This window comes from Xiphophorus couchianus, chromosome 9 (assembly GCF_001444195.1).
Source record: "Xiphophorus couchianus chromosome 9, X_couchianus-1.0, whole genome shotgun sequence".
In the NCBI taxonomy this organism is placed as follows: Eukaryota; Metazoa; Chordata; class Actinopteri; order Cyprinodontiformes; family Poeciliidae; genus Xiphophorus; species Xiphophorus couchianus.
This window is the reverse complement of record NC_040236.1, coordinates 31,902,863-31,921,329: the sequence shown is the minus strand read 5'-3', so window position 1 is coordinate 31,921,329 and position 18,467 is coordinate 31,902,863. Positions and strand designations below refer to the sequence as shown.

Here is an 18,467-nt window from a genome sequence, read left to right as displayed (position 1 = left end):
TTAAATAAATACGTAGTAATTGTCTATGTATTTCATAGACAATTTTTAAATGTAATTCAATCATTAAAATAGGAACTTATATTAGCCGATGCAGATAATTATAAAATAAAAGCATATTTCTTTTATTGCTCCTGTTTCTCCATACGGTATAAATATATATACATTCACAAACAGTAACTTTAAATCAAAAATTTCAAATAATATTGCCATGGTAGACAAGGAGAGCCCAATAAACTAGAATGTAATCAATGAGTTTATTTTTTGTTCTTCACTGATATAATGTAATAAGTAAAACTCTTTCATATATTCTTAAAATGGAGAGATGTATTTCAAGCGTTCATTTAGAAAATGACAACTTACTGGTAGTGAAAACCCTAAAACCAACATCTCTGAAATCATAAACATACATAATGTCAACAAAAAAATTAAGATATTTAACACTTAAGAAGTATCTGCACATATTGGACACAATTTTTTTAAAACTTTGTATCTATCATCTCTGCTACCTGCTACCACGGAAAACATGCAAAAACTGGTCAGCATCTATAAGGAGTTATTGCTGTAATGTCAAATACTTTATTCAGAGGGGTGTAAAAAATTTGCTACAAAAAAGCTATTAAAAACAATTAAATGTTTTTTAAAGAATTGATGTGACGCAGCATATAGCAGATAATTATTTTTGTTTGCATTCTCTGTTTTAATAATAAAAAAACAGCAGCAGGCATTGTACAAACGGCTGTCAGAGTTGAACCACTTCATCCATTTATTAGTCAGTTGTTCAATCCAAGAAAGGTGTAATTATTTTAAAACACTCAGAATATATTAGGTGTTTATAAACAGCGGTGATCAGAAAAGGCAAGACGACAAAGCAGACACTCAGTGCATACATACAGTATATACATCAACTTTGTGCTTTTATTTTCCCACAACTGTCATGGGCTATTCAACTTGTAACATTATCAGCATCTTTCTTTAAGGTCAAAGGTTAGCAGAATAATGCATTATGGATACTTTTTTTAACATAAACTTGCTTCTAGTCAAATTAGGCTAGTTAATTTTAAAATTAATCCATTTGATTTAACAGTACAAAGCTACATACATTATAAACAGACTGTATTCTGACCAAAAAACAAAGAAATTCTGCCAGGCGAAATGAAACATTAAAGGATAATTTGTCAATACCGTCACTATAAATGTGCATAAAGTAAAATAAAAGACAACAATAGGCTACAGGTGAATTCCCTTCAGTTTTCCAAACAGGAAGTTGAGGTGAGTGCAGGGCTGAGTGATATGAGATGAAGCAACATGGGGGATTTCTCAGGCGTTGCTCCTTTCCTCTATTGTAAAGGTTTCCATTGGACCTTTGCTCAGGGCTTTGATGTCTTCCAGCAAACTGATGGGGGTCAAGATATGAGAAGAGCCTGTAGAAAGATACAAATTATTCATTTTGAGTTCTCATTGGCACCAGCAGGGGGCAAAAATCTAAAATAAACTAGGAGGAACAATTAAGCAGGTCATAAGAAGCATGAAAGGGGATCTATTACGCAAAATTCATAATTTACATGTTTAAGTTTTTTCATTTTTGTCTCAGATGCTTTTAAAACAGGCCAAGCACTTAAAAATAAACACCCAGATGGTTTGTGGCAATAAGTTAATGTTTGTTGGTGTCAAACTTTCAGAATGTAAAGTCACAAATTACTACCTAGCAACTTCAACAAAGTCCAGCCTATCCCAAGAGGAGCTCCAGCATGTTTGGTCAGTTGGTCAAATTAAGTACTTTATCTTTTAAGTTGCTTTTAGACAGAGTTACAAGGTTAATGTATGTTAAAGCAAATTAAACATTTTACACATTTTTATTCTTCCACTTGGGTCTCAACTGTTCTAAAAACAGATCAAGAGCTTGAAAAAAAATCCTTCCTGCTGTTTTTTTGGAAATGAATTAATGTATTTTGGTGTCTGGAATATGAGCTGTTTCAAAACCTTTCAATTGTTAAGTCACAAAATCAATGGTCGCTGCACCATTTACCTAGCAAACCCAAACCCAGCCCAGCCCAGTTACCTAGCAACCCAATTAGAGTTCCAGCACGTTTGATCAACTGGTATTACTGCTGTCTGTGCTGTACAATGGCTGTTGGAAAAGACAAGTATTTTGATGACCTACTATCCAGAAAACACATGCTGCATTCTTGTTGGTTGTGCAGGAGGCTCCACTAATGCTTTTCAAAGGTGTACACAGGTATAACTGCACATCTGTTAGAGGTCATTTTCATGTGCAAATGTAAACGTAGAGTTTGGGGATGATGCCCGCAGGAGCTCATTTGGTTTTAAAGTGACAAGAGGCCCTAAAACAGCTCATTTTGAGAGATTTTGTGCTGCTGTAATGGACATGGTTCGTATCGCCCATCGACCTATCCAGGCCTGCTCAAGGAAGCACAATAGGTCACATTTAAGGCAAAATTGAAGTTGACTGAATGGCAAAAACAGATCATCTCCAGAGAAATAAGAGTTGTTTTAAAGAGGAATACTAACCCACGATGACCTCACAGGATTTCACCGCCTGGGTGACCTCGTAAGCGCAGCGCATCTCAGAGTAAGTGATGCCCCCAATAACAAAGATGATGAGGCGTGAACCAGTGCGGCGATCATCCTGGGTGCTGGTTTTGTTCCTCTGGCGGGCGCTGAAGAACATACATGTTAGGAAATTTAGGAGTTCAAGCAAAAGAACAAGTCTATTCCAAAAACAAAAGAAAATACATTTTTGCCCTCAGTCCAGCCAAATAAAGTTTGTTTAGATTCACAAATGTTACATGACTGATCATTTTTGAGAAATACCTATGCTAGGTAATGTGCTGCTATTTTTAAAGAGCCACTGTTTTTTTTTTTTGTTACTACCGTTAGGTTTTATGATAAAGGTTTAAAGGGTAAAACTTTGGTAAAAATCAATACATGTTCTTCAATGGAATGTTAATATTTGTGGAAACACACCTGCAGATTCCAATATAATGACAAGAAAAAAATATCAAAATATAAAAACTGCTAAAACCTGAATTTGTTATTATATCCTTATTTTAAAATATTAGTTGGGAACTTTATAATTTCTAGCCGGAGTTACTGGGCACCACTGCGGGAGGTCTAAAGAGCCCTAAAGTTACTTTTAAAGTAAAACTGCAGATCATCAGAGGTGCAAGTAAACATAAATGAAAAATGAATCCCGGACAAGCCCCCATTCGTTACCAACTTGGCTTATAGTTGGCAACAAAATAGGAGAATCCACAGATAAACCTGACTTACTCAAATTTATTTGTCAAAAAAACTGTTCACTGTGAAAAGAAGAGATGATTATATAAATATAAAAAACATTACTAACCCAATCACCACATTATAGGGAGGAATAAACATGCCAAACACAAAGCCCTGCATATTCAAATTGTGAAATAAGATCAGACTAAAATTGAAATACTTGTGACTGCTCCTGCCTTTGAAAACATTGAAAATCTTTTTAAATTAAGGACCGTTAGCGTGACAACTTGCCACCTTTAAGCCTATAAGTGCTTAAAACTGGGTTTTTGTGGCATTAGTTTACTAAATATATGGACAATTTTACTTATTACGCACAATTCTTTTGATCTTGCTGTTTTGATGTTGAAATATTTGAATGATGAATATCAATAGTTTTTTCCTGATGACCCACCTGACGGCGCCGGAGCCGTTCCAGGCAGCGGGACACTCTGATTGGTGCGGCCAGTCTCTGGAGTCCAGTTTGTTCTCCACAGCATCCTGAAAATAATACATTTTTTACATTATTTTCTGCATTCAGGACATAAATCTTCTCTGCGGCATACATAAACTAATTTTTATATCAGAAAGCACAACCTGAGTAAATACATGAAGCAGTTTTCAAATTATTTTACTTTTCTAAGATAATAAAGCTCTCCAGACCAACTTTAATTCATGATTTACCCTTTATTTACTCTAATGGTAGAAGACAGCTTTAATTTCAGGAGAATTTTTAATCAATTTATTGATGTACTCATGGACCAAAACCTGAGTATAGACAGTATAGAAAAATATCATTTCTATGCTGTCAGGGTTTTTTTACATTAACAATGGAAATTTATCATAATGAGCTAAAATTCTTATGTAAAGAAATTTGTCACGATAAATGATGCAATAAATGCCGACCCCGACTACTTGCCATTTAAAACCAGTCATTTTTAAACTTAATTATGTTAAATTTAAGTACTCAGGTACTGATAAGATGAACCTGACCAGAAAGAAGGAAAATTACCAACAAACAGAAACAGAGGGTGAATTTTGTAATATATTACCATTGGGGGATTCCTTGAACTCTCAGTTCCCCATTAATGTCTGCAGAGTGAATTTTAAAAATGTTCAGAAATGATTTTTACTCTTCCTTTTTCTTTCTGCCTGACAGATTTCATAAATTAAAGCCAGGAAAGTTGCCAGAAAGCCTGGAAGCTGTGTTTCAGAGTGGATTTTTCTCTTTCTTTATAAACAGTGATGTGACCAACAGGTTGTTGTGTTTCATTCGCTCTCTGACCTCCATCACGTCTTTGATGACTGGAGTCCATCTGGAAAGGTTGTACGTCTCATCTTGGGATCGATCTCTTCGGTTTGGTTTGCGGGAGAAGAAACTGGGCTGAACACAACAGAACAAAGATGAGCAATATGGTGGTTAAAGTGTGGCCTGGGGGCCATTTGGGGCCAATGGAATAGTTCTGTGCGGCCCACAACTGCTTTTTACAACACTTTAGGGTGACATTTTTCCTCAAAAATTAAAAATACTTTAAAGGGGCAGTATTATGTGTTTTCTGGGAACATAGCACAATGTTCTATGTTCATAATAACACAAGTTTACATATGTAAACTTGTGTTATTATGAAAATGAGACAAGTAACTTTTCAGCAAGATATTAGCGCTTATTTTAAGTCAATACTTCCTTACAATTAATGAAAATGTACTTGATCCATTGGTACTTTCTCATCAATATTTAGGAATTATTGACTTAAAACAAGCTCCTATTTCTTGCTGAAAAGTTACTTGTAAATTAGTCTTGTGTTATTTTAAGTGAACTAAGATATTTGCATTAGAAAATAGACCGAAAATACTTTTGTTTTTGCAGAGTGGCTCCTCTATTAACCTCATTACCACGTTTTTAGCAGTGTTTCACTGAGAAGTAGCTCCTACAATGAGCTCAGCAGATTAACAATTTCACCAGGTGTTTGCCAATTGCTGGTGGCTAGTCTGAAGGAGCTGAGTGGGTGAGGACCTCGAAGGCAGGGCTTGGTCCAACCAGGCGTTTTGAACAGCTGCATGATAGCCATGGAGATTAAAGATGAAAGAACCAAGGCAACACTAAAAATGTTCTTGCTTAATTTTCTGGCTTTTAGGAAATCTAAATCATTTTATTCATTTTCTAAACAAGAAAAGTTTCGGGATTTAACTTCAAACAGCGAGAAAATTTGGACTTTTTATTAGTTGTATGGAAATATCTGGTTTTAACTTTAAATTTTTTTTTTTTTTCCAAATTTAGGCTTTCAATTAAACGTTACAAAAACTGCAGCTTGAATATGAAGCACTTTCAAGGATTTGTGCAGAAATCCAGCACTTTCATAATTGAAATTCAGGCATTTTCAAGCACCTGTACAAACCCTGAAATTACAGGTTCTGAGCTCCAAACAGAATAAAAACGTCGTTGTTTATTTTTAAATCACAGCTTAGAGTGAAAGGATAAAACTTTTGCTCATACCGATGTGGTGATGATGGGGACGCCCAGTTCTTTCCAGTTCAGGATAAACTCTCGTTCATCCTCGATTTTAACGTGCTGGATAAATTTGTTCAGGTTTTCATCCGTCGTTCCTGTTTACACACAACAAAGCAGAATCAATAAAACATCGATTCAACATTTTACAAAACAAGAAACAAACTGTGCTGAACTAATTCATTGCAGTCAATGGAGGCTGGGCTTTGCAGGGTGAGATGAATGTTTTACCGCTCAGGCTGAAGATGTAGAGCAGCACGGCTCTGATCTTGTCATGTTTGCTGAACGGGTTGAGCAGCACCGGCAGCAGAGTCCTCATTGGGTCTTTCACCTTTGTCCCCTCCACGTCAGAACCAACAGCAAGGTCCTACACAAGAGAGACAAACATTTAACCTCCTAAAAATACAAATATTATCCAACGGGTGTAAAACTGAGGGCGCGTGAGCCACATCAGGTACGCTGTAGCTTCTTATGTGGTCCTCTGGACACCACAGGGACATGATAAAATATCATTATTTTATTAAAATATTTGATCAAATCAAAGCAGTTTTTATCCCTTTAATGCCAAATTACATCAATCAGTCTCTCCAGTTTTCCATAATTCTATGATTTACTTATCTTAGGGATGCACAATATATCTGCACTAACATTGGTATCACCGATATTTCTCATTTTTTTAACATATCGATATCAAACCAATAAATAAAACTGGGGCGATATGAACAACCAATATTTATTGCTATCTTTTTATTATCCAAAGGGCCAAAACGGTAGTGAAAAATATAAAGTATAGCTAAATATCAGTTACTGGACATAACAGCAATACTAACATCAGCTATAGGTCAAAATTTTTATATCGATGCCTTCCTAATTTATTTAATGTTCCTTTTGGATCAATAAAGTATTTTTGAATTTCACCGTGCTAATTTATCATTGTGACTTTATTGCTAGTTTTGTGCAAAAATGCTCAGACATTGGGTTAAAGTTATACTAACTCCAACCTCCAGGTGGCAGTATTTCTTCTACTCCATAGCTGCCTCAATCTTACTTGATGTCAAGTTAAAGTATGTGATTCATGCAGCGAGTAACAAAAAGTCACATTCCTGAAACATTTTTTGCAAATATTTACAATTAGCACCAGAAAATGAGTGATTTTGATTACAAAGATTTATAAAATAATTACAGAATTCTGTAGGGTAGATCAGTGTGAAAAGATGTTCAGTATTTAATTTAAATAGTCGTCAAATGCAGACACAGATAATTATTATTATTTTAAGTTTGTTAATGGGTTTTATCAACACATTCTGGCACAACCGGCCCTTTAAGAACATTTCTGATTTTGGTATTTTCCAAAATAAAAATGAGTTTGACAAACCCTACTCTACAACTGTTCTAGATCTAAAATGAGGAATTAAATGGCCGGGTAATTTCCCACACAAGTGTAAGGTAAGAGAATATTTTGAAACATAATTTCACATAAACCACAGGCGAAATTCAGGAACAGAAACAAAAAGCCAAGTCACAAACGTCTGTGGAAACGTACAACCAAGAAAAGGAAGAGAAGATTTGGTCTTTCAATTCTATGCAAACTACAGAATAATTAAAATATAATCATAAAAACCATTTAAATTAGTAAAAAAAAAAAAACTTGTTAGTATAGTTTTTGACACTTTCCACTTCCCGTATTTCATTTCCATCCAATCTTATGGATTTTTCACTAATAGGCCACTTTTTTCCCGCTATTCACAATTGCTAAAAGAAAACATCTTCTAAAAAACAAATGAATTAATGAAGTGGAAAAAATATTTGTATAAACTTAATTCACACTAAATTACTCGAGAAAACCTGCAAAACCAAATGATCGAAAAGTAGGATTGAGCCTTTATCATATCGTTAATCATTTATCATGAAAGATTCTTCATAAGATTTTTGATTGATTGATCACAATAAATTCCCAAAAAATTCTCTCTATCTTCTCTATTTTAATTTTTTCAACTTTTTTCCATGACAGCATCAATAAATACCAGTAAATTTGATTAAATGAAGTCTCCATCTTCAGGTTAGTGATATAAGTCGTACTTCTGTAAGTATGTGGCGGGCTGAAGAAACTTATTTCAAGTGGAAATGTTTTTCAAAAGCAGCATTTTTTTTGTGACGCTATGAATTCTGTGCCTAAACAAAAAAAGAAGTTATATTGTTTTTTTGTCATAATTTTTGTAGCTATCTCAATAGTACTACAAAATATTGTGAAAAAACTCTAAGTCCATATCCTTGTCAAAGAGTCATATCAAAACAGAGGAAGAGCGCTAATGCTAATATTAGCATGCTAACATTAGCCCTCTGTATTCTGCAGAAACCCAAAGTTTCTGCAGAATACATAAGCACAGACTGCTAAAAACTCTACAGCTATACATGTGTACCCAGTCTGACATTCCTCTGGACTGAAATGATACATGAAGAAATGTTAGAACGTTATAGCAACTTCCTGAAACCATGAAAATCCAATGTTTGAGTGGAGAAAACTATTCATCAGTAATGTCTGTAGCTGAAGTGTCTGTTGCTTTCATAAAAATAAACATCTGGGAATGTTAAGATAAATTTATCTGAACCAATTAGTGGGTGTAGAATGCAAGAATTTAGCATAATATCAAAATCAACCACAATAAGTCCAGACAGACCTGCTCAGCTTTGCAGAGTTTCTCCACATTGTTTGAGAAATGTTTCATGCAGTCCTCAGCCAACTGCAGGTGAATCGTTTTCTAGTTGGGATCAAAACAACAGTTTTTATTCATTATTCTGAGATTCATTTATCATTACTTGTCCTTTATATTTACAGCTACATCATGAATGAAATAAAGTTCTCATACCTCGGTGACATGCTTACGGAATGAGGGCATCTTCTTCATCATTTGTGCCAAGTTGCTTATTGTGGTCTGAAAGGATTACACAAAAGTTTCAATTAGCAAATTATACCAGCCCTGTTTAGTCCACTATAGTTAAACTTTTGTTTGATCAATCAATCAAACTATAGTTTGATTAAATAACTCTAGCTTAGAAAGTCTGGTTCGTTTGGGGAGTCGTGAATCAAGCTGAAGCAAACCAAAAACACAAACTCCAATCCGCCTACAAATCTCAGTCTCGGTTCGGTTGAAGTGAACTCTTTAGCGGTTTGAATGCATATATGAACGCCAAGCGGACCAGAGACCGCTCCAAAAGCAGCAAGCGGACTACAACGCAGGGCATTCTGGGTAAATACAACCAAAACAAACGTGCTAGTCTAGCGCTAGGAGCAGAAATGGCTCCTAGCGCCATTTCTGATAGAGAAAGAGAAATCCTACAACTGTCTGACTCCATTTTTGTTTACATTTCGTGACGAAGCAAGTTTCAATCATGTCTTCTTCAGAGGGTTTTGTTGTTTCCTGTAGTGGGTCTTGGCGCAGCGCCCCCACGGGCGAGGAGGGGAACAGGTTTTGCAATTGGTTGTTTTAGTTTGACGCAGTGCAGTGTGAAAGTGAACTACAGCAATTGAAAATGGAGCAAATGTTGTAATTTTTATCCCCAATCAAACCAAATCTAGCGAACTATCAGGTGTGATATTCCTCAGATTAAAACAAGTAGAGAAGTTATAGAGACGGTAGACGCTCCAGCTCTTTACCTTCCCATCAGGCTGTTTCTTGCTGGCGGCTATTTCTTTCACCATCTTAGGGATCTGTCTATAACAAGGCGAAAACAAAGAAAAGAAATAAACAAGGAGAATCAGATCATGATGTACTGGTACGCTGAACAATGGGGAGACTTACTCTGAAACCTCGGCGATGTGATTGTGCCGTAGCCGCACCCACAGCATGTCGTTCTCGTTCAGCAGGGCTTCCTTATCCAAGCCGTCTTTGGACTTGTACCTGAATAAGTTCAACCACACAGCTGCGTTTAGCTGTCTGCAGCAAGCTGGGAGTCAGGAAATGATGTAGCTGGGAGCTGGAGTTAGGTAAAGCTTTACCGGTAGGTGTCGTTCTGGATATCAATGAGGTCATAGGCCATGGCCTGGTAGGTGAGCTCATGGAGGATGGGACTTACGGGGTCAAAACTTCTTTCTACTATCAGCAGCTGGGCCTGTGTCTTCTCCTGCCAGCAGAGGGAAAGTCAACCATTAAAGGTCACCCGTTATGCGTCGTTGAGCAGGTTAGGAGATCTCTATCCAAAACGTTATTTTACACACAAAATCTTTCTTTGTCAGCTTTCAATCTGCTCAGTTCTGCCTCAATGCTTACACTCGTGTGTGAAAATGGCTACAAACAGATATGCAATTACACCACCGTACATCTTTGAAAAGCCTTAGCGGAGCCTCCTCCACAACCAACAAGAATGCAGCAAGTGGTTCCAGCAGCCATTTTCCAGCGCATACATAACGTGCTTGAGTTCCACTGTTGCTAGGTAACAGGGCTGGGCTCAGCTGGGGTTGCTAGGTAACACTGCAGTGCCCATAAAATGTGACGTAATAATGTGGAGGTTTTTGAAACTAACTTTTTGTCAAAAACAGCTGGGTGGGTTGGTTTTTTTTTGTTGTTTTTAAGCATTTAGGCCGTTTTTAGAAGCAGTTGAGACCTAAAAACATGCAAAATGTGAATTTTTGCATAATAGCTCCCCTTTAAAGCATCTGATTTACTTGTAAAAACAGTTTAATGTTTGGTAATGATGCAAGTTTTACCCCCAAATTTCTGGGAAAAATACAGCTTTAGGCAAAGGAATAAATGTTACAATCCACAAAGATGGGCGTGAAAAACAAGACTTAGATTTACTCCCAAGGCCAAGGCCTGGCTTACTTTCTGTTATTCTTTGTTCAGCAGACGTCTCACCTTTTTCTTCCCACTGTCATCCAACTCGTAGTGCCTGGCCAGCTTGTTGTCCACCAGCTCTGCTAGAGTTTGGGCGTTCAGCATGTTGTCTCTAGATGCAAGACATACTGTTATATGCAGGAGTCGCTTACGAGATGTAAACAAGAAAAAAAGTTATTAGTCAGTCAGCTACTTAAGACTTTGGTGAAACATTTTGAGCTCATTTTCAAAAAGTAAAAAAAAATCCAAAAGCACTTGTCAATTCCTATCACATAAATCTCAAAGCCAGTGTCTGATTTTTTTTAAAGTGAAGTTCTGTGGGGTTTGTTAAAGGAATTGTCTAATATTAAAGGAATTTCTAATATTGTATAAAACGACTTAATTGCCTAGAGGAAAAACATGAAGAATGTGCCATTTTTAAATTCTATTAATCTCCAGAATAATCGATCAATCACTAAAATAATCGTTAGTTGATACGTAGAATCAATCAGAAATCTTTGATAGGCGACAAAGTTTTATTCTTTAAAAAAGTAACTGAATTACTTGGTTATTTGCATCTTTTAATGTATTTCTGTGTATTTTTTAAACCTTTACTTATCAAAATCATCAATATGTATTAAAATGAGTTACACTAATATTTAATTGTTTGGGATCAAGAAAGTATTTTTGAACTTGAATAGATTGATCAATAACTAAAATAGTTGTAATAGACAAAGCCACAACTACAGTTTTAGTAAACAGAAAATAAGTTTATATCAAAGAATTAAGCTAATTTTAATCAAACTACCGTAGCTTGATTTTTTTCTCTTTTTTTTGCTTCAGAAAACTTATGCACTTAGATGTCTGTGCATTTTTTAGTAAGTTTTTATACACAACCACAACTATGACAATTTCTAAGATTGTCGCAAAAGATGGTTAACTGCTAAAAATGGTAATTTTTTTTTCAAGAATAGCACCGATTTAGTAACAATATAAAAAAGGCATTTGAAATAACAACAAAACAGCCAACAGTCCGGCAGCCATTTTATAGAGCATAAAGCGGTAAAACCAGCTGACCAAAGCCGGAGTTCTGCTTAGGTTGCTCGGTAACGGGGCTGGGCTTAGCTGGCGTTGCTAGGTAACAGCAACTCCAGCAGGACAGTTCAAATTAACATATTTTTAGGAATTTTATTTTATTTTTTGCTTTGAAAATCCTTTTCTTATCCTTATAAAATGTGGAATGCATAAAGTGTCGCAGCTTTCTAAGTTCCAAAACCAACATTTTTCATGAACGGTCAGGGGCGTCAACATGTGGTTTGGTTTCCGATCGCACTTCCGACTTTATAGTTTGAAAGAAATATACGACAATATAAAACATAGACAAAATAATAACTAAAAGCCTCTGATAACTTAGATGAAAATGAAAGTTAACTTAATCTGATGTTCAAAAGGTGGTCAAAACCGTCATCACACCAAACATTTACCAAACTAAAGGCATCTGCCCCCCGGTGTGTCCTTAATCACTTAAATTAATAGGAAAAGTTATCAAAGTGATCTAAACAGTACCAAATATAAAAAATATTACAGATTTTGGTTCTAAACTAAGTGAAATATATTCTAATTGACCAAAGAAAAACTAAATGGATGGAACTTATGATTTACAAAAATTCAACATAAATGACCACAAGATAAAGTACTGAAATACTTTTCATGTTTCTTACTCACCTGGAAATGATTAAAACTTTTCAATAGACTGTAGCAACTCGGAAAACGTTCCTTTAACGGGAAGCGTTCATAACAAAACAAGTGATATCTATTAGAAACTTCGCCTGAAACTTTCTGGCAACAGTTTGGAAACGCGTTTAAAAGAAATCTAACAAAAGACGAAGTTGTACTCAGGGGCTGAGATGTGCTGTAACCTAAGCAGAGAAACCGACTCTTCTCTGCTTACTTCTTGTATCTGACTCCCGGGTATTCGTTCAGCGTGGCACACAGGGTGACGAGCTGGTCTGCCAGAGTCTCCAATGTCTTGCTTTTGTCCTGACTGTGAGGACTGTAGATTCTCCGGAAAGCCCCAGGATCGTCACATGTGAACACCTGAAAACCACGCAGGAGCAAATTGGGATCAGGTGGAATATCACTGAAAAGATGGTTATTTTTTCAGATATGCAAATGTTAAAAAGGGAAGCTCATTATTTTAGATTTATTACACAGATTCAGTCATTTATGGCCAATAATTTTGGTAATTATGCTAAGGTATGCTTGTCACATTAAGCAATAAATTAATTAATCGCATGATTAATTAAGTTGAGCCCAGTAATTTTAATTTAGACAACAGTCATTAAAGAGATGCTATTATTGAAAAGCTGGCATTTTGAAGTAGTTAGTTTGCACTACCTGCCCCTTTTGCATGTTTTTTCTGTCGAAGCTGAATTATTAATATTTTTTTTACAGAAATTTTGGTTAAAGAGACTTCATAATTCTTTTTTAATAATTGTTGTTTAGTTTATTTGGGGTATTTAAAATGTTTTCCAGTGTTTAGAAATTGAAGTTTTGGGGTTTTTAAAAAAATTTTGTGAGGTCATACTTGCATAAATATGCCAGTATTATTATTATTATTATATTAATTAAGAATTGTCTGAAAATGACAATGCTATTGTTTATTGATATAAATTCTGGAACAATTATTGTTCAGTGAAACTAGTTATGATGACATGTCTAATTACATCTAATGACAACCCTTTTTTTATTTGTCTTAGTTCAATGATGTGAGAAAAAAAACATTTACTGTTTATTCAGTCAGTATTTAATGCAGCTAATAAAAAAATTATTATTATGTGCTTTTTACAAATTCAGAATGTTATAAAAAAGGTAGCCCTTTGTGTTATGGAGAGACGTTCTTGATACAATAGAAAACTCATGTTTTCAAGAAAATGGCCGCTTATCATTTAATCAACTGATAAGACCGATTGACTATAGATTAACTCATTAATCTGTAATATGCATCCCTAGATGCAACAGTTGTAGTCCATAATCCTTGAATGTTGAATAGGTCTTATTTATTTTTAAACCACACTTTTTTCTTCCACTCAACTTCCTATTAATACAGCTATCTGACCAGCCAGCTTCTTCTCCAGTGACCTAAAGAAGTTAAAGTTTGGGTTTTGCACTAGTTGCAAGTTGTTTTAAATGATGAGAAAGAAACTTTGACAGCATTCTGACTCATTTTAATTTTTAAAACCAGATTAAAATACAGAAATAGTAATAAAAGCAGACATGAAACCTAAATGCAGAGACATTTCTTTCATTATTAAAAAGCAGGAAGCACACAAGATTGTTACATCATAACTTTAAGCAACCAACACCCATAACAGTTTCCCTCAGAAGGTTAAAATGTGTCTTTCTATGCGTTGTCTAAAAACATTACAACCTGCTATGTTTTCAAGAAAAAGAAACCCCTAAGAATAAAAAGAGGAACCAATTATTAAAAATTATAACAAAAGTAAGCTGAAACCATTTACCTGTGCTTCTTGTGGTAAGAAGGAAATGTTTATTTCCTTGCAGACCCGTATGTGCCTTGCACAGGAATTCTTCATCTTGTTGAAGAGGTCATCTGGACAGTCTGTGGAAACCAGACAAAACCGTCAACTTCAAGCCTGACATTCAGAAACGTCTTTTTATATAACCTGTAGGTTACTTACAGTCTGTAAAATAAACATAAGCTGATTTGTATTTAGGTTTGGACTTGAAGTCAGCTATAAAGGCGTCCACACACTGAAAACAAGAAATTTTCAGTCAAATTTCTTTCATAATAAAAGTTTATGCCGTTATATTAAGGTTATTACGGTAAACCTTGGAGGTTGGTGTCATGAAGTAGATGGCCTTCATTTCAGGGACAGGCTCCCTGCTTTTGAACAGATCCTCCACAACTAAACAGAGAAGACATAAACGTCAGAAAAAAGCATCAAACAACAACCTGTGTTTCAAACTCAAGGTGCGGGGGCCAAATCTGCACTGCTATAGCTTCTTATGTGGCCCTCTAGACTCCAGGGGAGCAGAAACCTTCAAGATAACAGTTGCATGGTAAAATATTATTTTATCAATCAAATCAAAGCAGTTTTTATCTGCATACTGGCAAATTATTTCAATCAGTTCCTCCAGGTTGTTGCGATTCTTAAATAAAATCAACAGATTATTTTTTGTTATGCAAGTTTACTCCAAATTTTCTGCAAAACTATCAAAAACCTTGGGTTTACATGATGCTACCTCCCACCTGCAGGTGGCAGCATTTCTTACTTCTACTACACTGTTGCTTCAGCCTAATCAACAAAATCACGTTTTTGTCATAAACGTGTCAAAAACGTTTATGTCATATATACAAGCAAAATTTCTTGCAAATTTTTCAGATTTGCCACAAATTTTGTGGAAAAAAAAGAAATCACAAAATCCTGGAGGGACTGATCATTGTGAAAAGAAATTCTGTTTTATTTCATTTTAAAAACTTGGTTGAATGTAGACACAACTATTTATTAATGTTTTAACAAGTTTTCTCTCCAGCTCTTGGTGAAGGCGGAAGGTTTTTTTCTCTGCTCCGTCCCTACTCTTAATTTACAACAGTTTTAGATCTAAAACTCTTTTTTAGATCAGTTTTCGCCCTGCTTTCTCTATTTTTGTGCTGCTTTTCCAGAGCCTTTCTTTGCACATTGTCTGAATCTACAAATTATAGATCTGGTCAACTGGTCTTTCAGTGAAATTGATAAAATTTTCACAAAAAGACTGGATGCAGGAGAGCCCACATGTCCTACGGAGACATACCAGGCAGGATACACCCTGGATTTATTTATGAGAACAGGGTTTCTGCTGTTTGGAGCTTGCGGATTCCTGACATATTGACAAATCTGTGATGGATTATGCCGATTGACGAACACGCAGACTGACATACTGTGGGACAGAGGTGCAAGTTGGATGCGATTCTTGCAGAGACTGGAAGGCAACCTGTGGACCCTAAGACTCACTAGCAGGATAGAACTGATCTTGGAGAAGTTGCTAGTTCAGCCCGGCGGGAAAGACCACATAAATTTGGATGATTGGAATGAACAAAGTTATCTCTTTAGGAGAGATTGAAATTTAAAATCTACCTGACCTAAAGCATTCTGTATCTGAACTGGCTCCCCTGTATCAGCCTTGGCTGGATGGCTGTCTCAAATCTCCTGGAAGATATATAAACATAAGGCTCCTTTCCACCTCACTCCCTTCTGAAGTCATCCGTGTAACTGTGGAGCAGAGCGCTCCCAAGGACTTGCTCTTAGATAAGATCATCATATCAGACTGTTTCTTGGGAGACTGAGCTGCACGGTTCATGGTACACATACACAGCAAACAGATGATCTCCGTGATTGTCACCACCTTTCGCTGGCTCCATGTTTGTGCCTTATCTTGCTGTATGAATGTTGCCTATTTTTTCCTGACGTGTCATTTCTTTGCCCTCTCTGTTTAGTTTATTACTTTTATGAATCATGGAGTTATTAATGTTTTTAGAAATTGTGGAGTACTCATTACTTTAGACCAATATCTACTTTTTAGATTATTATCCAGAGAAACTCCTATTAGTTTATACAAGGAAACTCCTTCTAGCTTATAAATTATGGAGTACTTGTACTTATCTAGCAACCCAGACCAGGAATTAGAACAAACATAGAATCCAGAGAAACTATTTTTCTTTTCTATTAGTTTATCCAGAAAAACTCCTATTACTTCAGGGTTTCCCTCAGTGTATTATAAGCCTGGCAGGCCAGGTTTTACCTGTGCCCCCACCAGGCTTAGCATTGTTAATTTATTAGTTTTTTATGATCGCCTTAATCATTAAAAGGTATTCATCTTCAAGTCTTCCAAAAAAGCATAACTATCAAATAACATTTTTAAATTTCCTGTCAACTTTAAACATTTTTAACTCAAAAATGTTGAAACAGGGTTTACCTGCTCAGGGAGCTAGGGAAGTCATCCATTCAGGGGGGCAGCTGAATGAGTTCCCTAGCGCCCTGAGCACCGGGCTCAGCAGGTTTTCTGGGGGAAACCCTGTAGTTCATAAATTGTGGAGAACTTTTTGTTATCGTTTGTATTTCCTCTAACTCATATAAAGCCCTTTGAAGTGCCTTGTTTCTGAAAATGTGCTATGTTAATAAAATTATCTCACCTTACATTGAGGCCTAATCAACTCTTAATTCATAATCTTGATGAATTATCTCCTTTACAACAAAGTCTGAAAGCAAATATCATGACCTACTTGTTATCCTCTCCTCCATCAGGTCTGACATTTTGCAGCATGATGAGAGAAGCTTGGTGGTGAATGGGTCTAAAATCAGAATCTGTGAACAGAAATTCAAAGCAACCAGTAAATACCAATTCTGGCCTAAATTACTGTTGCACAGTCAAGTCTAAAGGTTTGTTTTGAGTCATAATACATGGAAAATTTCTGTTCCTACCTTCCATACTCCAGATTTTTTGCAGTCTGCAATTATTGTCTCTTTTATTCCTGCAGAGGCACAGAATATCAGTTATCACACAAAACCAAAAGTCAACTCAAAAGCCAACATGCTGAGTTAAAACTCCAGTTGGTAAATTATGGCAATATTTAGTCAATATTACGTACAATCACCAATTATGATCTAAACAAATAATTTGGCCTTTATCTAATCTAAAATATGTATTTTTATGTTAAAAATCTCATCCTACTCAGCTGCATATTTCTTTTTAATCTGAGTATTACTAATTAATATTTTTAATAACTAGTTTATTTTTGTTACTGTTCATTTGCCCTTTAATATATGGTGTCCTATTCTATTTTTATATATTTCGCTTACCTTTGTGTGATTCTGAATTATTTAATTTGCCTTTCACTTTGCTCAATCAAAAACTTTCGTTCTGTCACTAAAGAGAGATTGAAGCATAAAATTTTAGACTGAATACATTTTAACATTAGATTCTGCTTTTCAAAGTAAAGTTTTTTGTTCTTTTAATGTCTGTCCATTAATTTGTTCAGATTCCCCGGAGGATCAATGGTACTATGTAAACAGACCACCAGAATGTTTTTAATGGAAAGCACTTTGAAATGCCTTGTTGCTGAAATGTGCTTTACAAATACAATTTGATTGATTGATTCAATACAACAACAAACCCTGCCCGTTCTCCTCCATCAAGCTCCATTATTAACCAAAATTGATTGGATATTCATTCAACTTTACGGGAAGTTAGGAGGAGAAAAGGAAATGATTATTTCAACGCTGTCAGATATATACAAACGTTGCTTTTCCAAATGCCTACAAAAGTTTTATAAATAAAGAAACTCGCTAATCTCAGCCATCTTGCTTTGTTATCACAACGTGCTCATCTTTAATCGGAGCAAACTTGAGAAGGTGACAGCAAGTATGTTTCAGTCAGTCGTGGTTTTTTCTCAGGGAACAAGGTGGGGCTCCAAGCGACATATAAAATGACTTTACGGCCGCTACTTTTAGACAAAAGTCGGAAAATTAGTCAGCACAATTATCGAGTCAAGTTTACGTAAACTATAACTGCGTAAAAAACAGTAGGGAAACTTACTTTTCCAAACTATTCGCTTAAGCCCGTGATCCGAGACTGCTGCCATCTTGTTTTCCTCTCTCTTTTTTTTTTCCACTATTGTGCCTCTTTTTCCGGTCGGTTTGACGCACGCTAGATTGCGTCACAAAGGGCGCGACGGGGTGATTCTGTAGTTTTTTTAATTGAACCTGAAGGGAAACAAAATTACAGACTCCCTTTAATATTTTTTATGCTTCTGATAGATAGAAAACAAGAAAGTAAATGAATAAATAAACATCTACTTACGTAATGAGAAAATT

General features: G+C 35.7%; 1 protein-coding gene across 1 annotated transcript; it reads right to left on the bottom strand.

Annotated features, from left to right (window-relative positions):
• Positions 1–737: 737 nt before the first annotated feature.
• stxbp3 (syntaxin binding protein 3) lies at positions 738–18,300 on the bottom strand. Its single transcript, XM_028027034.1, has 19 exons — positions 18,190–18,300; positions 17,076–17,125; positions 16,877–16,958; positions 14,446–14,522; positions 14,295–14,367; positions 14,115–14,215; positions 12,545–12,690; positions 10,636–10,726; positions 9,780–9,904; positions 9,583–9,681; positions 9,438–9,495; positions 8,650–8,715; positions 8,461–8,541; positions 6,014–6,149; positions 5,771–5,880; positions 4,562–4,660; positions 3,692–3,777; positions 2,530–2,678; positions 738–1,421 (listed from the first exon to the last, which is right to left on the bottom strand). The coding sequence occupies exons 1-19, from the start codon at positions 18,233–18,235 to the stop codon at positions 1,318–1,320; spliced, it is 1,779 nt and encodes a 592-aa protein (XP_027882835.1). The 5' UTR covers positions 18,236–18,300; the 3' UTR covers positions 738–1,317.
• Between the last annotated feature and the right edge of the window lie 167 nt (positions 18,301–18,467).